The sequence below is a fragment of the Scyliorhinus torazame genome, chromosome 18, assembly GCF_047496885.1.
Source record: "Scyliorhinus torazame isolate Kashiwa2021f chromosome 18, sScyTor2.1, whole genome shotgun sequence".
In the NCBI taxonomy this organism is placed as follows: Eukaryota; Metazoa; Chordata; class Chondrichthyes; order Carcharhiniformes; family Scyliorhinidae; genus Scyliorhinus; species Scyliorhinus torazame.
In genome coordinates, this window is record NC_092724.1 from 159601553 (window position 1) to 159627295 (window position 25743).

Below are 25743 nucleotides of genomic sequence, written 5' to 3' on the forward strand. Positions count from 1 at the left end.
TCATTACCACATTCCTGTTTGTGGGACCTTGCTACACTTCAGAAGTTCTGAATTGGCTGTAAATTGCTTTGGGATCTCCTGAGGTTGCGAAAGCCTTATAAAATTACGATTTTCTTTTCTTCACCAATGTGGCTTGGGACGAAGTAGTATCTGTGGTGATATGCATCGCTGTATATACACAAGGGGTTAAGGTAAATACACTACAACTAAGTAACCACTAGAGGGAGCACCAGAGATGGGTATATATACATAGGCAAACAGGACGTACGCTCTCTCTCTTCACAGGAACGGCAACTGGTGAGCAGGACACAGACAGGCAGCTCAGATGTATCATAGTATAAGCGCTGGAGAGAGAACAAACTCATAGAATTAAAGCATCTACTTCAACTGTAAGACTACAAGCTTTATTCAGACACAAGGAATAATACAGTATCTAGACTGGGTACGTGTTCTTCCATGAGGATACTATAAGCTATTTGGGTTGTTAATGACAACCGTGAACATTTTTGGGCTATTTTATCTGAGACCAGCCTGCAAATGACCAGATTTACTGAACTCCTACTGCAGGGAGAGGTGGGGGGGGACTTTCTGGAGATTTTAGGGAGCACAGACTGGGGAAAGAGAATGAGTTGTAGGGAGTGGGTTGGTATTTGCAGTGTGCAGCCTCCTTTGGTCTCCTCTGATGTCAGAAGAGATTACATATTCTATTGGGCTGCAGATTTGTGGGTCTCACCCAACCCCTTGCACTACTGGGCGTTTTGACATTGTCTCTGAATTCTCCTAAAATGCGGACTCTTGCTGCTTCTGTGTTTGCGGAATGCCCTTTCATATCTTGCGTGTTCTTTTTGTCTGGATCCAGGCAACAGGTGTTGATTGTGGAGACCATCCCAGTTGGGCCTCACCTCCCTAAACATGTATTTTCAGCCAGTCATTGGACTCTGATCAGAACCAAAGACCATTGGTAATTGGTGTCCCCCCCCCCCTCCCCCCTCAGGCAGCAAGTAGGCCAATGGCAATGTACATACCAGCACTGTACAGCAAAATCATAGACCTAGGATCAAACCTTGGACTTGCTATTCTGTATGACTCCTACTGAGGCAGGAAAAATGCCATTTCAGGTTTATGAATAGATTGGCATTTCACTTATGACAAGTTGTGCAAATATTAATTGTGTCAAATTCTGTCCTTTTTAGATCCTATGGCAGAAATGGCCCTGTTAACCCGTATCATGTTCAAGCTGGCTCTGTCTTTGCTCCGGCAAGCAGTGCAAATGACAGTGAAATCTCCAGTGACGTCATGACTGATGATTCCATGTCGATGACGGACAGTAGCGTGTAAGTATCAGATCTGGTGCTTTAACACTTGGTCCTTTTTTGCTAATTTGCTTTCCAAGGATGGGTGGCTTTGAGTCACGGAGGTTGCCTTTCCTCTCTCAGTGCAACTTTGACAGTGCATCATAGAAAATGAATGGATCCAGACCCTCCCACCCTCAATTCCTCTGCCTCTGAAACCCTCATCCCAAATGGTCTCCTGGTCGATCTTCTGCCCTTCACAAACTTGAATTCATCCAAACCTCTGCAGTCCATGTCCTATATTGTGCTAAATCCTGTTCCCCATTACACCCATTGCACCTCTACCCATTGTCCTACATTAGCTCCCAATCCATCAATGCCCCAATTTTACATTTTTTATCCCAGTGTTCCATTCTCGCCATGGCCGTTCTCCTCCATATCTCTGTAACTTCTCGTGGTCCTCCTACAATTCTCCCAAGATGTTTGCATTGCTCCAATTCTGGCCTCTTGTCCATCCCCAATTTCATAGAATCCCAATGATGACAAAAGGAGGCCATTAATCGCAGTGAGTCTGCACCAACCCTCTGAAAGCGCATCGTAACCAGGCTCCCTCCCTATCCCTGCAACCCCGTCACGCCACCTAACGTGCACACCCCTGGACACTAAGGGACAAGTTATCATGGCCAAACCACCTAATCTGAACATCTTTGGACTGTGGGAGGAAACCGGAGCCCCCGGAGGAAACCCACGCAGACACGGGGAGAACGTGCAGACTCTGCACAGACAGTCACCCGAGGCCGGAATTAAACCTAGGCTCCAGTGCTAACCACTGTGCCGCCATGTCGGTCCACTATTGATGGTCATACCATCAGCCACCTGTGCTCTAGAATTCCCTCCCGAAACCTCCCTTTTTAAAACCAACTCTTCGTTTGTAGAAGCCTTTGGTCACCAGTTTTAATATCTCCTCCTTTGCCCCTGTCCAGTTCTGTCTGATAATCCTCCTGTGAAGTGTTCTGGAATGTTTTACTATGTTTATGTGAATGCTATAATAGTTGCTGTTGTAAAGACCACACTTGAGTCCTACTAATGTCTTGCTTTTTGGTCCTTTTATGGTGATTGGCCATAGCCGGGTTAGATATCCTGGTGCCACTCAAAATGGCATAATTATTCCCAGTTGAAAAAATACCACCACTTGAGGTGGACCATGTAGACCTTTTTTAAATTCATTTTTACGGGACATGGGTGTCGCTGGCTAAGCCAGCATTGTTTCCCATCCCTAATTGTCCTTGAGAAGGTGGTGCTGCCTTCTTGAACTGCCGCAGTCCATGTGATGTAGGAATACCCACTGTGCTGTTGGGGAAGCAGTTCCAGGATGTTGCCCCAGCGACAGTGAAGGAACGGCGATATATTTCTAGGTCACGGTGGTGAGTGATTTGGAGGGGAACCTCCAGGTGGTGGGGTTTCCAGGTATCTGCTGCTCTTGTCCTTCTAGATGGTAGTGGTTGTGGGTTTGGAAGGTGCTGCCTAAGGAAGCTTGGTGAGTTACTGCAGTGCTTCTTGTAGACGGTACACACGGCCGCCACAGTTCGTCAGTGGTGGAAGGTTTAAATAAAGGGAAGAACTAGCTGAAACGTCAATACCTCTCCCTGTGGGAACAGCCATTGGTAAAGAATATACAATGTGATCTTGATCAGGGGTACACTGGTACATCAGCTTAATGACCACCCGTGTGTGCATGTTTATATTCTAGGACTGGAGATTTGGTTCAAATTAATAGCCACTGATATTCTCATTGTTAGATGTGAGCAACACTGGGCAGACCTTGGGAGCGATTTAACAAAAAAAACAAGTCCTGTTTTAGGACGTGAATAGCAAGTTGTTTCTCGGAGCCTGCAGCACCGTGAATGACCCCGCTATTAAACAGGACTCTCCCGTTTGGGCTCTGTCAGGAACGCCCCGCTGAGGCCGCATTCACCTCACTTCCTGCACTGAACAGCTCAGCTCATCAGTTCAGGAAGAGACCGGGCGCCATTTTTAAATGCCGCCCCGGTCTCAAGACCACCCCTCCTCAGCTACCTCTTGGGGGTCCTCGAGCACCCCCTCATCTCACCTCTTAAGGTCAGGGCAACCCTGGGCCTGATCCCTGGCACTGGGGCTCTGCTAGCCTGGCACCCTGGCAATGCCCCTGCCAGCCTGGCAGTGTCACCCTTGAACTGATAGGTGGTATGATGCTCAATAAGGTTCAGGGTGCCCAGGTGACAGGCTGGCAGTGCTAAAGTGCCCAGATGGCAGCAGGAGTGCCAGAGTACAACCCTGACCAGAACCCACCCACTCGGGGGTCTCTGGTGGCCTGGGAAACCCCTCCCAGTGCTGTTACACCTGGTCCATGTTTGTGTGGACCTGAGCTAAACCGCGCACGGTGGAGGCATCGCTGGAGAGGCCATAAGCTTCTGGGCGCGGGGATAATCCCGCACAGACATATTTAAGTGAACCTAATTAAACATGGTAGACTGGATCTCGCCCAGCAGGGGCAAGATCTACATCACAATGTCTCACAAGATTCGTTAGATGCTTCATTGAGTCCCTGAGCCGGGGGCAATGAGGCCGTTCGATCGTGCCCAATTGTTTAGTGCCTTGTGACGGTGATGGTTGTGGGACTTTTGACTTGCTCAATGTCCTCTGAATTGGCTGAGCATCAACCAATCAGACCTTCCTCACTAGCCTCCCCACTCTTCCAGTCCTGAAGGCATTAACTTTGTTCCAACACTCGGAGCAAGCCTTGCGTGTAAGTGAAAACATGGCTTGAAACACTTCCGATGCAGCATGAAATCTGGGCTGCAGGTCACCTTGACTTGTAAATGGCAACAATTGTGATCCAGCTGGAGCAACATGAGTTGTGGTTGGACCTCTTGTACAATCCATCCACCGTTCTTGAAATGGCAGAACATCTGTGATGAAAGTGAAGGTTGTCGTGTGTAACCCGTGGAGCTTTGGCCAGAGATTGGCTTTGATACAGGTTCAATTTTTCACAAATGTTGCTACTTTCACAGGGTGATTGTCTTTCTCAGTTTTCTCCTGAAGGCAGGGCTACAGTTACACCCTCATTCGCCACCTTCACATAGAAACTTACAGCAAAGAAGGAGGCCATTCGACCCATTGTCTGTGACAGCTCTTTAAAAAAAGGCTATCCAATTAGTTACTCCAACTATCCCCACAGTCAAATAATCCACAGAAGTTCACTGTCTGAGCTCCCAGATACCTACACCTCTCGTTTGCACTGATACTGAGTATGATTCCCCACTTGAGGCCAGTCCAATCCATGCTGGACATTTTTTTAAAATTCATTTACGGGATGTGGTCACCTTGACTTGTAAATGGCAACAATTGTGATCCAGCTGGAGCAACATGAGTTGTGGTTGGACCTCTTGTACAATGCTGGTTCGGCCAGCATTTATTGCCCATCCCTAGTTGCCCTTCAGAAGGTGGTGGTGGGCTGCCTTCTTAAATCGCTGCAGTCGTTGACGTGTAGGCACACTCACTGTGCCAGCGACAGTGGAGGAACGGTGATTCATTTCCAAGTCAGGGTGGTGAGTGACTTGGAGGGGAACCTCCAGGTGGTGGGGTTCCCAGGTATCTGCTGCTCTTGTCCTTCTGCATGGTAGTGGTTGGGTTTATAAAGTACTGTCTGAGGGACCTTGGTGAGTTCCTGCAGTGCATCTTGTAGATGGTACACACGGCTGCCGCTGTGTGTCAGTGGTGGAGGGTTTTAATGTTTGTGGAAGGAGGAGCAATCATATTTACATGGGTATCTGATTAGATTGACTCCAGGTGCACTCTGTCCTGGCAATGTTTTTGTTTGGTTTTGTTGGGCAATGGAGCCAGAGGACATCATCGCCCCTCAATATTGCCTCTTGTTACCCAAGGAGGTGTTGACCAGAGATGATAGAGCTTGATCTGGATTCAGTTTGATGTGAAATTTGATGCATAAACTGGGAGTCAAGTTATCAAAGATCATTGGGTCTCCAATTAAAATATTGCTTGCTATGTAGGAGCTTTCATCACAATAATACAGATAGCAAAATGGCTGGTTGGAACTGAGATAATCTATATAGATTCATGCAACACTGAAAGAGGCCATTCAAACCATCTGCTCTGTATTAGCACTTTGAATTAATGTGTCTCCCTGCTTTTTTTTCCCCATAGCCTTGGAAGTAATTATCCAATTCTTTTTTGAAAGTTACTATTAAATCTCTTTCTACTACTCTTGCAAACGGTCCTTTCCATATGCGATTCCCTGTTGCTTTCTGGCTCTTTTGCCAATTATCTTGAAACAGCACCCATGTGTAGGGGAGGTGAGTGGCAGAGGTTGAGGAGGGGGGAAAGAGCGAGAGAAGAGTGGGTGGGGGGAGGGGGCAGAGGAGTGTGCCAGGGTGGGGTGGGGGGGGAGGAGAGAGAGTGGGCGTCTGGGGCAGAGGGGGGTGGGGTGGTGGGCGGAGGAATATGTTGGGGGAGGGGGTAAGGAAGTATGTCAGTGTGTTGGCAGGGGTGAAAGGCGGGAAGAGGGTGGGGTAGGTTATAAAAGATCTGATCTGGCTATGTGGCGTAGATTAAATCAAGAGCAATGTGTGAGCCTATATTTTGAACTGATAGGTGGTATGATGCTCAATAAGGTTCAATAACTTGTGTACTCTTGGTACCTGGGCTGATCAAGCTGGACTGTCCCTGAATCAGAAGCCAGGTGCTGACAACACAATGGAATGGAGGGATGTTTGAATCAAAATTACTTAAATTAAGTGGTGAACGAGCGAGGTGGTTGCTGGGATTGCCAAGGTGAATATCTGGGAGTGAAAATATACAGCAGCACAATATAATTCAGAGACAGTTCTTGTTTGATGTGGGTGATAGGTTTTGCTTGTATCCTATTGGTTAAGAATGACATGTCGCTCACTTCTTAAGGAGCATCTGTCGTCAAACAACTCGCTGCTGACATTCCTCAGCAATAGAATGTATGTAAGATCCACCCAGCAGGAACGGGGCTCTGGAATGTAGGGGTTTAGTGTGGCACTCACTAATTTAGGGAAGAATTTCTTCAACGCTGAGTGTGTCCACGTCTGTGTTTTCTTTAAATTATGTGAAATATTTAGCAGGCTCCAGCAAACCAAACAAGGCCACAGGCGAAACCAATCTTTTTCTTCAGAAATGCACTGTTTGGTAGTGAAGTAAAAGCCATACGTACATCATATATATATACATTTACATCCTCAAAACACACCTATATACATACATCCATGCACTTACAGACCTATTTAACCAAAACGATGTATACATACACAGTTATACACTAAAGGAGATTAGGTGACACCAAACAAAAGGCACTCTAAAATGGATGGATTTAAAAAAAAAAACTGGCTCCAGTTTAGTATCAACAGGACATTTGAGTGTTAGTCATTTCAGGTCTGAGGACTGGCCTAGAAATGGCTGGGATTAGAAACCTTTGCGGCAGAGCGAATGGTGGATCTGTACAGCTGAGAAATAAAAGTGTATTGTGGATGAAAGGCTTAGCTGAATCGCTTTCAGTCTATTGTTAGTCTAAGGGAGTTTAAGAGAGGGTTGGGGAGAGGGGGAATAAGAGGGATGCAGGCTGCTTTGAAAATCACTTGCTAGAGTGAAAGAGAGATCGCTGTAAAGCAGCATTTGAAAGGAGCCTAGCTGGTTCCTGATCTCACAATAGAGCGGAGAGGAGCTTGGTTGATTAAACTGATGGGGATTTATTTCTAGATGAGGTGGGGAAGGGGAGCAGTGACACATGACTGCTCTTCCCTGATCTTTTATTTTTCAATGGGGAACAGTTGATCGCAAAATCGGATTTCACCTTGGCCTTTTTGTTCCCGGAAGCACTTCATTGCAACAGCATTTAATGTTAATTCCGAAAAGCTTCCAGCCCCTCGACATGCACATAATCTTTACCGTGCACAGTTCTAGGAACTGCAATGCAGACGGGTCCGAGTGTGCTAAATAGCTTTCCTTAAATGCTAGACGTTCTGCCTTTACCAGCCCCCCACCCCTGTTATTCTGCCCACTCGCCCCTCCACCTGTAAAAAGGCAGTTCTGCTCACTTTGTTTACTGCACAGACGTAAACTTGTGGTTCAGGTTCTTATTCCTCCCCTCTCCACTGCAAGACCAAGACATTAAAATGGAGGCTGACAGTTCGGTGCAGCACCGTCACAACTACAGTCCTGCAATGATTTGTAAAATCGATCTCTGCGTTCCAGAGTTTGTGATTCCAGCTGGATGCTAAAGAGACCCCAGTGCACATTTCCTTAAAGGAGTCAACTTTTCATTGCATGCAGAGTGCTTTCCATCTTTTCTGGGAGAGGCGACAGTGAAATGCATGATTTTTCTTGTTCTTCCTCTCCGAATATAAGTTGTTGTTGTAGAATGGCATTGAAGTCATCAAATGCCCCCAAGGCATCTCCCAGGAGCACGATAAAACAAATTATGACAATGGACCACATATGATGTTCGGTCAGATTGGTCAAAGAAGTAGGTTTTAAGGAGTGTTTTAAAGGAGGAAAATGGTGGGAAGCAAATTCCAGAGCTTGGGCCAAGCAACCGAAGGCATGGCTGCCAGTGGCTGGCAGAGCATGGGCGGCGCAGTAGCATAGTGGTTAGCACTAGCGCCAGGGACCTGGATTTGATTCCCGGTTTGGGTCACTGTCTGTGCGGAGTCTGTACATTCTCCCCATGTCTGCTTGGGTTTCCTCCGGATGCTCCGGTTTCCTCCCACAAGACGTGCTTGTTAGGTGAATTGGACATTCTGTAAATAAATTTGGGTAAAAGTAAATTCTGGAATCCGAAACAGAACATGCTAGAAAATCTCAGCGGGTCTGACAGCGCCTGTGGAGAGAGAAGGGAGCTAACGTTTCGAGTCTGGATGACTCTCCCATCAGAGCAGTTGAGAGGAAGAGTCATCCACCCGTAACGTTAGCTCTGCTCTCTCTATGTGGGGGCTGTCAGACCCGCTGAGATTTTTCGTCAATAAATTTGGGGGTGGTCAAAAGTCCAGAATTAGAAGAGTACAGGTAGCTTGGAAGATGGTGGATCTGGGTGATAGGGATTCTGTGCTCTTTCTCAGTGTGTGCTTGGCTGCGCTGATCTGCAAAGCTATTTTGTCATTGAACTAATTAAATCTGGAGTTTATCCCCCCCCCCTCCCCATTCCCTGCAGAAACACAGATTTGCAAACTTCACACGATTATACTCGTGACACCTGCTGTGTTACAGTCTGTTTGGTGTGGGCGAGAGTTGGAAACAGTGAGGGGAAAAAAATGCAGCTTCATTTTTTTTTTAAATCTATTGTTTTAACAGCACAGAATGAACAGCAAGAAATGAGTGATTTGCACAAACAGGCCATCACTGTCTGACTTTGTTTCTGCGCTGGGGGTGTGGGGATTAACCGAAGGCAAAACAAGCCTTAACTAACAAGTTGAAGCACCTTAAACACGGGGATAAATGAGAAGCTGAGAAGATCAAAGTTTACTTTGCTGTTTTAAATAAGGTGTGATGTAGATTTCCCCCTTTCTTGATAATTAGGGAAAGGCGAGAAGCTGATTTTTCTTCTCCCTGGTTTATTTCTTATTTATGGATTTCGTTTTGACGCAGGGGGCAGCTCACTGTGCAAACTTCAAACATTACCTTATCTTACAAACCAAGCTTTTGATGTTGGCAAGATCAGAGGTTTGCTTCAGAACTGCTGCCAACTAAAGACTGCAGGCGCATATGCGCATGAGTTTGAGCTTTTCCAAGCTGCAGAGGAGCTCCATCACACTCGGATCATGCACATCTGGGCCTTAAACGGTTAGATAATTGGGCCTCTTTTAAATGGCAGTTGATTGGTTCTTGCAACATTAAGTCAATAAAGCTGTCAGAAACTGATCACTGTTCTGTTTAAAGACTTATTTCAAATACTGCTCCACAAAAGGTTGAAAGTTGCCCCGAGAGCGTTGTTAAGGGCTGGGAGAACAGTAGGCCCAAAAAGCCTGAGATTCTGTCAACATTCAGATTCACTAGCCAGTGTGTGCTAGCACTGCTGCTGTTGCTATACAAAAGTAAAATCTTTAACCAATGCGTTATGTGTATTTTTTAATGTTAATTTCAATTATTTGTGTGCACATCGCTATCTAGATATTGAATACCACTGTTGCTACTTTGATAATATTCATTTCCCTGACCTTCCCAATAGCGCCGGCCTCCTCGTTGCTGTCAGTGGAGGGATTGGAGAGAGGGTTGTCTTAGCGATCTACAGCAGGATTCTGGAGGAGGGTAGGGTGTCCATGGAGAGGATTAAGGCGAAGTGTGAGGAAGAGCTGGGGGTGGTGCTGGAAGAGGGATTGTGGTGTGAGGTGCTGCGGAGGATGAATGCCTTGATTTTGTGTGCAAGGTTTTGGCTGATACAGCTCAAGGTAGTGTACAGGGCGCACCTCACAAAATCTGTTCAAAGAGGTGGAGGATGTCCATGAGCGATGTGGGAGGGGCCCTGAGAAACATGTTCATAAATTCTGGCCCTGCCCGAAGCTGGAAAGGGTTTTGAGGACGGTGTTCAGTACGATCCCGGGGATCCTGCATGTGGAGCCCGGTCGCCAGGGTGACGGACAGGCCCGAGCTGCAGGCGGGGGCAGGGACAGATACCTTGGCCTTTGTCTCGCTGATCGCGCGTCAGCGGATCTTGTCGGGGTGGAGGTCAGCTTCTCCACCCTGTGCCTCGGTGTGGCGGGGGGAGGGGCGGACGACCTGCTGGAGTTTCCGACCCTGGAAAAGGTGAAGTTTGAGCTGGGGGGTTCTACAATTGTTGGGGTTTGTTCATCATCCACTTTTGGGAGTTGGTTACTGTTGGCTGCTGAGGGAGGGGGGAGGGGTTTGGGAGGTTTTTTTTTTAAATTGAGAAAATGTTGAAAATTTGCCAAAGAAAAATACTTTAAAAAAAGGAGAAACATTCAGTTTAACAGTTTGAATTTGTGGGTAAATGCATTGTGCCAGAAATATTGATTGTGAACCATTGTGTAGTGTGAGTATGTATGATGTGTCGTATCATAAACTGTGAACACCTCACATTCCCACTCACCTGGTCTCCAATATATTGAGATGGTAGTTACAGTCTGGCAGACAGTGGCCACAGGATCCTCGGCATGAGTGTGGAAACGCGCTGAAATTTGTTTTGTCTCCCGCTGAAGGGTACCACACTTGCCCTCATGGGCAACAAGGGTGCGTGCCTGTTGTTTTGGGGGAAAGTGGGCATGGTTTATCTTGACCTCGTTCTCATCTATCTAATCATAGCCAGAGAATCAGTTACAACGGCCTGTGTTTCTCTTCCTGCTCCAACCTTGCCTTTTCCTCATCTACATGTTGCCCCATGGTGACATCATCCAAAAACATGGAGTCAGTTTCCACGTGTACGCGATCACACTGCTTTACCTCAGCACTGCCTCTCACCATCAGTTTCCACGTGTACGCGATCACACTGCTTTACCTCAGCACTGCCTCTCACCATCCCTCTGCCATCTCAAAATTGTCAGTCTGCTTACCCAGCATCCAGTACTGGTTGAGCAGAAATTGACTCCAAATTAAATATGGGACAGACAGAAGTCATTCTTTCGGTCCCTGTCATTGCGCAGTCATGTGTAGCGAGAACATGTCTGACACGTCAAGTCATAAATTGTGGACAGCTCACTGAATCTGGATTGCTGACTCTCGCTTGGACTCGGAAGATATTGAGATGGTAGTTGCAGTCTGGCAGGTAGTTGGCACAGGATCCTTGGCATAAGTGCCATTCCGTAGCTGCCTATTCCGCCCCTCTCCCTGGCAACTGCCTGAGGCCGCGCCAGACTGTCAACAATATTGATGTTGTATTTAACCCTGAGATGAATCTCTCACCTCCGATCCATGCATCACTAAGGCAGGCTTTTCCACCTCCATAACTTTGCCCAACTCCAACCATGTCTCAACTCTTCTGCTGAAGCCTTTGCCCATGCCTTTGTTATTCCTAAACCTTATTATTTCACACACTCTCGGCCACCCTCTTGTTCTACGCGTCATAAACATGAGGTCATTCAAAACTCTGCTCATGTCGTAACTGACACCAACTTCTGCTCACCCACCTTCCCTGCCACTTGATTGGGTTGGATTTATTGTCACGTATACTGAGTAGAGTGAAAAGTATTGCTCTGTGTACACTCCAGACAGATCGTTCCATACAGGAAAAAACAAAGGACATACTTTTTTTTAGAAAATATTTTATGAAGGCATTTATAATTGTAACACTTTTAAACAGGAATATCCAACCAACACAAAAACCCATAATAACAAAGCCATCTCCCCCCAAGCACAGACCCTAACTATCATGGTCCATGTAACTACTCCATCTCACGGTCCACCCTTCATCAACAAAGGACATACATAAATGCACAACGTAAATACTTAGGCACAGGCAGCGGGTGAAGCATACGGAGTGTGGTATTATTCAGGAGCGAAGATGTGTGAAGAGATCAGATCAGTCCATAAGGGTTTTCAGGAGTTTGGTAACAGAGGGGAAGAAGCTGTTTTCGAAACAGTTAGTGCATGTTGTCAGACTTTTATATTTCCTGCCCGATGGAAGAAGCCTTTGATTATGCTGCCCGCTTTCCCAAGGCAGCAGGAGGTGTAGACAGAGTCAGTGGATGGTAGGCGGGTTCGCATGATGGACAGGGCTGTGTTCACAACTCTCTGAAGTTTCTTACGGTCTTGGGCCGAGCAGTTGCCATACTGAAATGGTGTGGTTCCTGGACAAACAATAACTTGATTTTAAAATTCTCATCCTTGTTTTCAAATCCCTCCATTGTGTCACCGTTCCCCATCTCTGTAGCCTCTTCTAAACTCGCAACCTAACCAGATCCTCATGGGGAGCAATTTAAATCACTCCCGCCATTGGTGTCTGTCTTCAGCTGCAAAGGCCTTTCCAAACTCTCCCCGTATCAGATGTTGTTCCTTAATCCTCCTGTGAAAAGCCTTTACTATCTTAAAGGTGCTAAATGAATTAAGTTGTTTTTGAAAGGATAGGTCTTCCTTTGTGAAGAAAGCACAGCTATTAATGTGTGCTGTTGTGGGAAATGCAGCAGCCAATGTTGTGCACAGTAAACTCTCACAAACATCAATAAAATAAATGACTTTGGTAATCTGTATTTATGATGCTTTTTAAGGAATAGTCAAGATATCGGGGAGAATTCCTTGGTGTTCTTCCAAAAATAGTGCCACGGGATCTGAGAGGCGGACGGGGCTCAAATTTTATTTCTTGTCCAAAAGGCAGCACCTGCAATTCTTCAGCAGTGCCTCAGTACGGGATGTCAATCTGGATTATTGTGCTCAAATCCCTGGAGTGGACCCCTTTAGGCAGGGATGCTACCCACTGACCCACACTGACCTCTAGTGGTCACCCAGCTCAGGGGCACTGTGACAGCAACCTCTTGGGTGTGGTTAGTGAGTGGCCTCTGTGCAGGGGTTGATGCAACTGGTTCAAATAGAAGTGTTAATAGTTTGGAAACCAAAACCTGCACCCCCTGCGGAGACTGCCTGCCCAGCCAGTCTATGGTGTTAGAGTGCGGAAGAGGAGTGGAGCGTCTGGGGAGGGAGGGAGGGTTAGAGCGAGTGAGGCCGGGGGTGGAACAGGTGGAGTGTGCTAGGCTGAGGGTGGGAGGGATGGGTAGATCGTGCGAGGGATAAAGTGTGCGAGGTTTGGGGGATTATAATGGAGGATTGATGCAATCTTCCCAGAATGCCTGTCACCTTACCCGCCTTGGATGACATGTAAAATTTCATAAATCCTGCTGGACTTCTCACATTCTCTTTGATGTTTTGATTTGCAGAGATGGGATCCCTCCATACCGGCATAAGAAGCAGCAACAACGGGAAATGCATCGCAGTGTCAGGGCTAACGGCCAAGTATCACTACCTCACTTTCCTGTAAGTTGTCAACGCCCCTCTGCGCACAGTTTTCTCAATATCTCTCAGTCCTTACAGCCTTCCTATTTAACTGCATTTAATCACCTGTCTCCTTACGTGTCTCAACATCACCTGTTTGTTTGCTTTACATTCTTTTTCCAATTAAAGGGCAATTTAGCGTGGCCAATCCACCTACCCTGCACATCTTTGGGTTGTGGGGGTGAGACCCACGCAGACACAGGGAGAATGTGCAAACTCCACACAGAGAGTGACCCGGGTTTGGGATCGAACCCGGGTCCTCCGCGCACAGATGTACAGTGTTCAGAACGCTCGCTGCTTGAAGGGTGCACGAGTAACCAAACAAAACAGAATTTGCTCTGATCTGATTGGCATCAATTGGTGTATTGAGTCCGTGCTCCTGGTACTGAACCGCAGGGATTCACTCCCAGTGGATTTGGGGGGGGGGATTCTGTCTTCTTTACTTTTTTAAATGCTTCTCTTTACCCAGTAAGATGCAACACGTTTACTGCATCATAAATACTTTGGACAATTCACATAGTCCCTGTACCCAGGAATGGTGTGTGGCTTTGCCAGATGGTGGTATATTCACAGGTCTGGGCATGCCTCTGTGTGGGTGTTCATCGCATTGCCATCGTATATGGTCAGGCCGTGGATAGTTTCTTACTGTGCCGCCCGCAACACTCGTACCTCCCTAACCAAAAAACTAAAAAAACGATTACTGCCACAAAAATCTTTTCCAAAGGTCTCACAAACTGTTTTCTCCAAAATGTGTTTTCTTCCCCCCCCACCTTTTCATATATATAAAAAAAAATAAAAAATTGGAAACAGCGAATGTTCTATTGCCCGAGCTTGGAAATGAGATTATTTTGTCCTACGGCTCCCCAATCGACATTCTCTGCCAGGCTGTGCTTTGATCAGGAGCTGAATAGAAGACAGCTAGTGTGTAAAGTGACAACTTCCAACAGAGCTACTCCTTTCTCTGCCCCTCGCATCATTGCTGCTGTGTGCGGTTGCCTTAGAGAAGGCTTTTTTGCTTCATTGGGTGGGTACGGTGCCCAGCTTAAAAAAGAATGAGAGCCTGGGGTAGGTGCTGGGGAGAGGGCGAGAAACCGACAGGAAAAAGAATAACTCTCTCTCTCTCTTTGCCGGGGCTGGTGCAAGCCATGCTTTGCCTCGCCTGCAATTTTCTGCTCCCGATTTGCAATAGGCTTCCTCCTCCCTTGATAGCTGCAGCTTTAGGCAGCCGAGCCCAGCAGTGTAGCACAAGTAGCCTGCAGCTGATTCTCTTTCACGCTTTACAAAGAAGACAGAAGTGGAGAGTGAGAGAGTGAAAAAGAACACAGGAGCTGTTGAGCCAACAGATCCTCAAAGCTCCCCCAGCATGCAGTCAGGAAATAAATTACCACATTTCCTCTGATCTACACCCGTTTGACTCCATCTTCCCTCCATCTTTTTTTTTTTAATTTTAATTTTCTGTTTATAACCCACTTCAGTTAAAGATTCTTCCCTCCCACCTTCATGTTTTTTGATGTTAGACAACACTCTTTGAAGAAGCTCGAGACTCTGTGAAGCTACTGATGAGCTGGTTGTACTACAGAGGGAACGAGCAGGACAACCAACTGCTCTTGCCCTAGGCCAGTGCTGCTGGGAAGGATGTCGCTCCATGAGGCCACTGTAAGAAGCTCATAAAATCCCCAGCTCATCGCAATGAGCAGAGAAACTGGCTCTGCCCAAACACACAAGCGCATTAAAAGAAAAAGAACAAAAGCATCGCCTCTTGTTTTCTTTCTCTCACTGGCGATCTCTCTTTTTCCTCTCCCGCTCTTTTGCTCTCTCTTACTCCTTCTCTTACTCTCCTTTTTTTTCTTCTCTTCCCTCTGTGTGCTCTCTCTTTCCCACCCTTTCCCCAAAATGTCCGGGCTGATGGACAGACAGCTAAACCTTGTCTCTCTGCTGTGCTCTTGTTCCGTGTAGAGAACGCATCGCCTTCCGAAGGAGATGACGCCTGTGGACCCGGCAGCCTTCGCCACCCAGCTCATCTCCCGGCTGGAGAAACTGAAGCGGGAGCGAGACACCATGGACAGCTTGGAGGAGAGACTGCAGCAGATCAAAGAGGTAGGACAGTGAACCCGTCAAGGGACAGCTACCTCTCGAGCGTATGTGCAGGGCTGGAGGGGAGGAAAGTCATTTTAATTTTAATCTCTTAAAAATTGCAACCTCCCAGAAAGAAACAGCATGACAGAAATTAATTAGGTTTTAAAACACCATTAGAATCATTGTACTGTATGAAACATCTCTGAGTAACGAGTGATTCTGTTAGATTTCTCTCCAGTCAGTTCAAATTGGGCAGTGTTACCTCGTGATCCTTTTTAAGGGGCTGATTGGCAATGAGGACAGTTTGATTGAGGAAACAAGTGGCTGCATTATGAGACCCTCACAGGGTCACTTAAGTACCTGCCCCTCAGTAGGGCTGGTGCGATTTCTGTGTCTAACTGGCACTGTGTGTGAGAAGGGGCTAGGGCAAATAACCTATCCCCCTGCCCCACACACACACACTTTAGGCAGAGCAGATTTGGGACTGGGTGCCTCATTGGGTTTACAGCCCGCCCCATTTCAATCCACAGTGAGGTCAGAACAGAATATAAAACCAGCCAATTCCGGGGGATTCTCACCAAGGAATTAGCCTTAAAATAAGCCTCTATAGGATATACCCTTGGACTGGGTCATGGACGAAGGCTGGTTAGAGGGAGGAAGGAGTTGCACCTGTGGAGTAACGGTACAGAGGTTGGGTGAAGGGAGAAGCCGCAGAGGGACCTGTGAATGAGGAATTTGGGGCAGGGAGTACCTGGGCAGAGGGGAGGGATGAATAAAATTGGATGTAGGAGGGCAGTTATACAATGGCAGCAGAAGGTAGGGGTTATTCAGGGTGAGGGGGTTGTGATGTCACAATCATATTGTAGATTCAGTGATTGTTCTCGGTGAATATTAAAAACTCAATTTCTGTCTGACTGCAGGATGAAGGTGAAGATGGTGAACTCCCCATAGTAAAAACACAGACGGAGACTGAGCCCGCACCTCCTCATCACCAGCTGCACCCATTGACCCTTCTGCCCTCCGGAAGCTGTGAGGAAGACCCACAGACCATCCTGGATGACCACTTGTCACGGGTGCTGAAAACGCCAGGCTGCCAATCACCAGGAGTGGGGCGATGTTCTCCCCCCTCCCAGGCACCAGACTGTGTCCGGGGCACAAAGTTTCAACCAGCACTGGGGCCCCAGGCAACCCCTCCAGCGGTTTCTAGCAAAGGGTATGTCCCCAAACAGAGCACCAAGTACGTCCACCATCATCACATCCACCATCACACTGTTCCCAAGACAAAGGAACAGATCGAAGCAGAGGCAGCTCAGAGAGTGCAGTGCGTCTGTCCGAACAGTCTCTGTGCAAACTGCACGGACTGTTCCTACGCCAAGTCTCGAAGTCACTCAAAGGTTGAAATGCCGACGCTCCAAGTGGAACAGTTTGCCTTTGGGTAAGATCTTGTCCTTTTCCTTTAACGTTTTGTCTGCTCCCATTACCACCTCTCCTCTCCTCGAGGGGGAGCAGGCTCCTTGCACTGCCCAGCTCTGCGTGCTTGGAAGACAGGCTAGTGAATCAGTGGGCTGCTTTAACCCATAGCGTGCGTCATGGTCATCCTCTGCCTGTCCATCCTTGCTGTCTGGAAATGAGCACCTCTTGTGTGGTGCTCAGGAGCCCTAGCACATTATTCCACTATCCCCCTGAGGCCACTTACAGCAAAGCCCAGTTACCAGATCTAGCAGAGACCCGCACAGACTGGGCAGCAACCTGGGATCTGCTGTTCTCTGAAATTCAGAAACCCAGCAATACATTGATCAAAAATGAGTCCAAACATGGAACATATTCTGCAATTACATTATTTGGTTACTTGGAGTTGATACTAACGCAGAGCTCCGTGGCTGGGCTCTGGCGTTCTCTGAGGCAGAGCTCCATGCCTGGGCTCTGGCACTCTCCAAGGCAGAGCTCTATGGCTGGGCTCTGACACTCTCGCGAGGCAGAACTCCATGCCTGGGCGTTCTCCAAGACAGAGCTCCGTGACTGGGCTCTGGTGCTCTCCTGAGGCAGAACTCCATGGCTGGGCTCTGGCGCTCTCCAAGGCAGAGCTCCGTGGCTGGGCTCTGGCGCTCTCCAAGGCTGAGCTCCGTGGCTGGGCTCTGGCGCTCTCCAAGGCTGAGCTCCGTGGCTGGGCTCTGGCGCTCTCCAAGGCAGAGCTCCGTGGCTGGGCTCTGGCGCTCTCCTTGAGGCAGAACTCCATGGCTGGGCTCTGGCGCTCTCCAAGGCAGAGCTCCGTGGCTGGGCTCTGGTGCTCTCCTGAGGCAGAACTCCATGGCTGGGCTCTGGCGCTCTCCAAGGCTGAGCTCCGTGGCTGGGCTCTGGCGCTTTCCAAGGCTGAGCTCTGTGTCTGGGCTCTGGCGCTCTCCAAGGCTGAGCTCCGTGGCTGGGCTCTGGCGCTCTCCAAGGCTGAGCTCCGTGGCTGGGCTCTGGTGCTCTCCAAGGCTGAGCTCCGTGGCTGGGCTCTGGTGCTCTCCAAGGCTGAGCTCCGTGGCTGGGCTCTGGCGCTCTCCAAGGCTGAGCTCCGTGGCTGGGCTCTGGCACTCTCCAAGGCTGAGCTCCGTGGCTGGGCTCTGGTGCTCTCCAAGGCAGAGCTCCGTGGCTGGGCTCTGGCGCTCTCCAAGGCAGAGCTCCGTGGCTGGGCTCTGGCGCTCTCCAAGGCAGAGCTCCGTGGCTGGGCTCTGGTGCTCTCCAAGGGGCCCGACGAGTTCTGGGGTTCAATTTGTAGTCTTCACAGAACCAATGGGTCATAGCTCGGGCTATAAGCAGTTGTCCTCTCTGCTCCTGGGTTGGTGGGAGACCTCTGAAACTTATCTGCGTGTGTGCCACCATTTTCAGTGGAGGTCAATCGTGGAGTTATTAAAAGTTAATGATGTAATAAGTGGGGGTTGCAGAGAGAATTGAGAACTTTGCACTGATGTACCTTTCACTCTTTCTGACCCTCAGTGGGAGGAGTAGTTCCTTGCCCAGGAGGAGTACACAGGCGACAGACTGTGACAGCCCAATTTCCAGCGAGGGTGCTCTGCCTCTTTCCATTCCCCAGCTCCCTGGTGAGGAGACAGACCGGGCACAGAACGTGTGGCAATGGATGCTGGAAAGTGAACGACAGCCCAGCAAGCACAGGCCCCACAGGTAAAGACCGAGCTGCTACCAGGGCTGTTACTGCTTGTTGTGTGGGTGTGTGTGTATGGCTAATGTGAGTGGGTGGGTAAGGGTGGGTGTGTGTGAAGGTGTGTGGATAGTATAACTGGGATGTTTGTGTTTTTTATTCTATCATGGGTGACACTGACAAGGCCAGCATTTGTTGCTCTTGAACTGAGAGGCTTGCAAAGCCATTTCAGAGGGCAGTTAAGAATCAATTCTGCATCTGAAGAATGAGGGGGGGGGAACTTGGGGGTTACTGATTATCAATCGCAGGTTTAAACGTTGAAGGTAACAAACTATTCTCTCCCACCAGTGTCCAGTATCCAAAGCGAGGAGGGGGCACAGACTCTCCGAGGGTCAGTGCAGCTGAGCGCTCCAGCCGGCAACACATCGGGAGCAGCCACCAGCGGGGCAACGCCCAGCCATGCCACCCCTTCATTCAGGACCCTGCCATGCCGCCCCTCCCCCCACCAAACACACTTGCTCAGTTGGAAGAGGCACGCCGCAGGCTGCAAGAGGAAAAGAAAGTTTCCAAAACACCGAAGCAAAGGTACAGATTTAATTTCTGCTTCTTCCCACTTTGCAAAGGATTTGTCTCCAACGCTTCACTAACGGTCCTGTTTTATTTTTCTCTCACTCTCACCAGCTGTCCCCTTGCGCCCCTGTCCCCTTCCCTCTCTCTTGTCCTGTCTCTCTCACTCCCAATGATTGTCCTATCTCTTTCACACAGTCACTGACTGTCCCCTCCCAGGCTCTCTCTCCCATTCTCCCATCTCCGCTATCCCCTCTCCCACCTGCACTGTCCCCTCTCTCACCTCCACTATCCCCTCTCCCACCTCCACTGTCCCCTCTCTCACCTCCACTGTCCCCTCTCTCACCTCCACTATCCCCTCTCTCACCTCCACTATCCCCTCTCTCACCTCCACTGTCCCCTCTCTCACCTCCACTATCCCCTCTCTCACCTCCACTGTCCCCTCTCTCACCTCCGCTATCCCCTCTCTCACCTCCGCTGTCCCCTCTCCCACCTCCGCTATCCTCTCTCACCTCCGCTATCCTCTCTCACCTCCGCTATCCCCTCTCTCACCTCCGCTGTCCCCTCTCTCACCTCCGCTATCCCCTCTCTCACCTCCGCTGTCCCCTCTCTCACCTCCGCTGTCCCCTCTCTCACCTCCACTGTCCCCTCTCTCACCTCCGCTATCCCCTCTCTCACCTCCGCTATCCCCTCTCTCACCTCCACTATCCCCTCTCTCACCTCCGCTATCCCCTCTCTCACCTCCGCTGTTCCCTCTCTCACCTCCGCTGTCCCCTCTCTCACCTCCACTATCCCCTCTCTCACCTCCGCTATCCCCTCTCCCACCTCCGCTATCCCCTCTCCCACCTCCGCTATCCCCTCTCACCTCCGCTATCCCCTCTCTCACCTCCGCTATCCCCTCTCTCACCTCCGCTATCCCCTCTCTCACCTCCGCTATCCCCTCTCTCACCTCCGCTATCCTCTCTCACCTCCGCTATCCTCTCTCACCTCCGCTATCCTCTCTCACCTCCGCTATCCTCTCTCACCTCCGCTATCCTCTCTCACCTCCGCTATCCTCTCTCACCTCCGCTATCCTCTCTCACCTCCGCTATCCCCTCTCCCACCTCCGCTATCCCCTCTCCCACCTCCGCTATCCCCTCTCCCACCTCCGCTATCCCCTCTCCCACCTCCACTGTCCCCTCTCTCACCTCCACTGTCCCCTCTCTCACCTCCACTGTCCCCTCTCCCACCTCCGCTATCCCCTCTCCCACCTCCGCTATCCCCTCTCCCACCTCCACTGTCCCCTCTCTCACCTCCACTGTCCCCTCTCTCACCTCCACTGTCCCCTCTCTCACCTCCACTATCCCCTCTCTCACCTCCGCTATCCCCTCTCCCACCTCAGCTATCCCCTCACACCTCCGCTATCCCCTCACCTCCGCTATCCCCTCACCTCCGCTATCCCCTCTCTCACCTCCACTATCCCCCCTCCCACCTCCGCTATCCTCTCTCACCTCCGCTATCCCCTCTCTCAGCTCCGCTATCCCCTCTCTCACCTCAACTGTCCCCTCTCTCACCTCCGCTATCCCCTCTCTCAGCTCCGCTATCCCCTCTCTCACCTCCGCTATCCCCTCTCTCACCTCCGCTATCCCCTCTCTCACCTCCGCTATCCCCTCTCTCAACTCCGCTATCCCCTCTCTCACCTCCGCTATCCCCTCTCTCACCTCTGCTATCCCCTCTCTCACCTCCGCTATCCCCTCTCTCACCTCCGCTATCCCCTCTCTCACCTCCGCTATCCCCTCTCTCACCTCCGCTATCCCCTCTCTCACCTCCGCTATCCCCTCTCTCACCTCCGCTATCCCCTCTCTCACCTCCGCTATCCCCTCTCACCTCCGCTATCCCCTCTCACCTCCGCTATCCCCTCTCACCTCCGCTATCCCCTCTCACCTCCGCTATCCTCTCTCACCTCCGCTATCCTCTCTCACCTCCGCTATCCTCTCTCACCTCCGCTATCCCCTCTCTCACCTCCGCTATCCCCTCTCTCACCTCAACTGTCCCCTCTCTCACCTCTGCTATCTCCCCTCTCACCTCCACTATCCCCTCTCTCACCTCAACTGTCCCCTCTCTCACCTCCGCTATCCCCTCTCTCACCTCCGCTATCCCCTCTCTCACCTCCGCTATCCCCTCTCTCACCTCCGCTATCCCCTCTCTCACCTCCGCTATCCCCTCTCTCAACTCCGCTATCCCCTCTCTCACCTCCGCTATCCCCTCTCTCACCTCCGCTATCCCCTCTCTCACCTCCGCTATCCCCTCTCTCATCTCCGCTATCCCCTCTCTCACCTCCGCTATCCCCCTCCCACCTCCGCTATCCCCTCTCTCACCTCCGCTATCCCCTCTCACCTCCGCTATCCCCTCTCTCACCTCCGCTATCCCCCCTCCCACCTCCGCTATCCCCCCTCCCACCTCCGCTATCCCCTCTCTCACCTCCGCTATCCCCTCTCTCACCTCCGCTATCCCCTCTCTCACCTCCGCTATCCCCTCTCTCAACTCCGCTATCCCCTCTCAGTCTCTCGCTCTCACACTGACGGACATTATTTTCATTATTTTTCAGATATTCAACATCTAGTTTACAGCGAGACAGAAACCATGGAGCTCCGTCACAGGGAGTGAGCCTGTCTCTGTCCAGCACTGGTCTCCTCACATCTCCCACGGAAGAGTAAGTAATAGCGTAACCAACTACCACAAATCCACAGTCACAATCTGTGTTAGTGGACAATTGTTTTATACGTTGGCATGACGGTTTATACACCTCAATTCTCACTCCTGTGATGAAGGGAATAGCAAAGGACTTTTAACGTAGTCATTGCAGCCACCAACAGATTAAAAACAGGCAGCGGAGAGGTGAAAAGCTTCACTTTCTCTGGACATTTCCCTTTTACTTCCAGTGAATACTTTTTGGCTCCAACAGTCAGTGCCCAAATGAGGGAAGACAATTCTGATCAAAGAGGGAACAAGAGTAGTCTCCACAGTCTTAACTTTTAAAAATAGCAGTCACACTGTTTTGGTACGGGACGACTGTGTTTAGCTCTTATGTCCCTGTTTTAATTTCCTTATTCAGAGAATGAAAGTAAAATGCAAGGATTCAATTTTGAAAAGATTAATTCTTTCACGGGATGTGGTGTTGCTGAGGAGGCCAACATTTGTTGCCCACCCTTTGAGAAGGTGGTGCTTAACCACCATCTTGAACCGCTGAGGTCTATGTGTGGTGTAGGTACACCCACTGTGCTGTCAGGGATGGAGTTCCAGGATTTTGACCCAGTGACAGTGAAGGAACGGCTGATATATTTCCAAGTCAGGAAGGCTGGTGGCTTGCAGGTGCCAATATTTCCAATATCTACTGCCCTTGTCCTTCTGGTTGCTAGAGATCATGGGCGAGATTCTCCACTCCCACGCCGGTTGGGAGAATCGCCTGGGCCGCCAAAATTTCCCACGACGCCGGTCCGACGCCCTCCCACGATTCTCCCAAGCGGCGGGAGCGGCCCCGTCGTGTTCCGCATGCCGCAGGCCGGAGAATCATCCGAGACACCCAAAATGGCGATTCTCCGGCACCCCTGCTATTCTCAGGCTTGGATGGGCCGAGCGGCCAGCCCAAAACGGCAGGTTCCCCCCGGCGCTGTCCACACCTGGTCGCTGCCGTCGGGAACAGCGCGGGAATGTTGGGGGGTGGGGGAGGCCTGCGGGGGGGGTAGGGGGGATCCTGCTCCGGGGGGTACCTCAAATGTGGGATGGCCCGCGATCGGTTCCCACCGATCATCGGGCCCTCCTCTCTGAAGGAGGGCATCCGTCTGCCATCTTCTTGCGGGGCGGACTCGGGAGAGGATGGCAACCACGCATGGGCGGGTGACGCCAGTTATGCGGCGCCGGCCGCGTCATGTATGCGGCGCCGCCTTTACGCGGCGACAAGGCCTCACGCGTGTAGATGACGTGGCCCCGCTCCTAGCCCATTATCAGGCCCTGAATTGGTCGGGATAGGGGCCATTTCGCGCCGTCGTGAACCTTGACGGCGTTCACAACGGTGTGGGCACTTCGGCGCGGGAGTGGAGAATCCCGCCCCATGGCTTTGAAAGATTCTGCCAAAGGAGCCTGAGTGAGTTGCTGCATCTTGTGTATGGTACACACTGCTGGCACTGTGCATCCATGTCAGAGGGAGTGAATCCTTAAGATGGCATATGGGGTATCTTGATCAAGCAGGTTATTCCCCCCCCTCTTTCACCCTCCCCCCCCCCAAAAAGGGAGACTCCCTCCCCCCCCTTCCAGGGACTGAAAATGGAGAACGCCCCCCTCCCCCCTCAAGGACCCCCTGAAAAGGGAGACCGCCCCCAGCCAAGGAAGGAGACTCTTGATGGGACAAGAGCAATTTTTAAAAAAAGTACAGTTCTAACACTTACCTGGAAGCTGCACGTGTCCATTCTTGGAAGGAGAACGCCCGTGACCTGTGTTTAACCCCCTCAGATCCATTAGCTGCAAGCCATTCATTCAGTTGTAGTAGTGGGCTGTGATTGACTGCTTGCGCAAAACAGTTACAGCCTTGAGTCATTCATCTCCCTTCATGAATGAGTGACTCTGAAACCCCAATGTTTACAAACTTCAAAACATCAACCAAATCAAAGAGAAGTGCATTCCAATCACTCCAATTACCTGTGATTGCAATACATTTACTGCTCTTCCATGTGGGGATCAGAGTATCTCATTTGGATCGAAGCCTTGCCCCGATCCCAATTTTATTTTTGATTCTCTGTCCCATCGGAAATGCACTTCGGGCGTGGAATTCACCCCGGAATCTTGAATCGCTTTTTCAAAAAACTGAGTGGTCTTTGTTTACACTCCATCCCCTGCAAATTCCCCACGCCATTGCAACTCCCCACTAACAACCCCGAAGTACAGCCGGCGCTGCCCGCCCATCACACATCAACGTGCACCCCCACCCAGCCCATGGGACTCCCACTAGTGTCCACCTCTGGAACTGCCAGACCTGCTGAGATGTTCCAGCATTTTCTCTTTGGTTTCAGATTCTAGCATCCGCAGTAATTTGCTTTTAACCCAAAACAAGCTCTGTGTCTTCTACCAAACCCTGCTCAATCTCTGGGGGATTTAGGAACCCACCATTTTGTCAGATCGGCATTCGGGTCCCGGTGTGTGGGGGTTGGGGAGTGGGTGTTGAACAGTGGAGGATGCTGTTCCACACCCAATACCCATACCGTAAGCACCAGGGATGTGAACGTGCCTGTATTACACCCTTCCCTAACCTGAAAGTCTCTCCCAGCCCACTGACAGACCTGGCTGCGATCAGCAAATTGGGCAGAGTGCCATAGGAAGGGGACTGGGACCCAGGCCCCTGCTTGTCCGTGGGTCTCGGTTCCCCACTTCACAACCTGTAATCCTGTCTTGTCTTTTGATGTGAGAGAGCTGATTTATTATGTTTCTCTTATTTGTCTCCACAGGCACAAAGTGCCAAAGAAACAAGTGGCGTCTACACATGCGGCACAGTCCGGTGAGCTAGTTGTCACTTACTTCTTCTGCGGAGAGGACATTCCATACCGGAGGATTATGAAAGGTCACAGCCTGACCCTGGCACACTTCAAGGAGCAGCTCAGCAAGAAAGGAAATTACAGGTACGTAATACCCACTGTCAGAGATTGGGAGCTGGGTTAAACGGGAATGGAGGGGTACGGGTGACTGAGGAGGGAGATGTGGGGGGAGATTTGGTTATGCGATTGAGTGTACATGGGTCTTTTTCTACTTTCCTCAATGGGGCTATTGGAGTCTGTTACATGTATGGGCCAGCTGTGTTACTGTATGAGCAAGGCTTATCTTCAAACATTAGTTGCTGAGTTGATTGGCCTGTGCTCTGTCAGTTGATTGGCCTGTGCTCTGTCAGTTGATTGGCCTGTGCTCTTTCAGTTGATTGGCCTGTGCTCTGTCAGTTGATTGGCCTGTGCTCTGTCAGTTGATTGGCCTGTGCTCTGTCAGTTGATTGGCCTGTGCTCTGTCAGTTGATTGGTCTGTGCTCTTTCAGTTGAATGGCCTTTGCTCTGTCAGTTGATTGGCCTGTGCTCTGTCAGTTGATTGGTCTGTGCTCTTTCAGTTGAATGGCCTTTGCTCTGTCAGTTGATTGGCCTGTGCTCTGTCAGTTGATTGGCCTGTGCTCTGTCAGTTGATTGGCCTTTGCTCTGTCAGTTGATTGGCCTGTGCTCTTTCAGTTGATTGGCCTGTGCTCTTTCAGTTGATTGGTCTGTGACCTGTCAGTTGATTGGCCTGTGCTCTGTCAGTTGATTGGCCTGTGCTCTGTCAGTTGATTGGCCTGTGCCCTGTCAGTTGATTGGCCTGTGCTCTGTCAGTTGAATGGCCTTTGCTCTGTCAGTTGATTGCCCTGTGCTCTTTCAGTTGATTGGCCTATGCCTTGTCAGTTGATTGCCCTGTGCTCTTTCAGTTGATTGGCCTGTGCTCTTTCAGTTGAATGGCCTTTGCTCTGTCAGTTGAATGGCCTTTGCTCTGTCAGTTGATTGGTCTGTGCTCTGTCAGTTGATTGCCCTGTGCTCTATCAGTTGATTGGCCTGTGCCCTGTCAGTTGATTGGCCTGTGCTCTGTCAGTTGATTGGCCTGTGCTCTTTCAGTTGATTG

General features: G+C 50.1%; 1 protein-coding gene and 1 long non-coding RNA gene across 3 annotated transcripts in view; one reads left to right on the top strand and one right to left on the bottom strand.

Moving 5' to 3' along the window:
• Positions 1-25743, top strand: part of axin2 (axin 2 (conductin, axil)) — a 49895-nt gene that overhangs the window by 13683 nt on the left and 10469 nt on the right. The window contains exons 3-10 of the mRNA XM_072483752.1: positions 1194-1334; positions 13187-13283; positions 15258-15398; positions 16298-16812; positions 18357-18542; positions 18868-19104; positions 21674-21778; positions 24564-24734. Coding sequence (XP_072339853.1) covers positions 1194-1334; positions 13187-13283; positions 15258-15398; positions 16298-16812; positions 18357-18542; positions 18868-19104; positions 21674-21778; positions 24564-24734 — 1593 coding nt within the window. The remainder of the gene's footprint in view (positions 1-1193; positions 1335-13186; positions 13284-15257; positions 15399-16297; positions 16813-18356; positions 18543-18867; positions 19105-21673; positions 21779-24563; positions 24735-25743) is intronic.
• The window catches only part of LOC140395685 (uncharacterized), a 137527-nt gene continuing 123348 nt past the window's right edge, over positions 11565-25743 (bottom strand). For both annotated transcript variants that reach the window (XR_011936276.1, XR_011936277.1), the window contains exon 4: positions 11565-12106. This is a non-coding gene — a long non-coding RNA (uncharacterized lncRNA). The remainder of the gene's footprint in view (positions 12107-25743) is intronic.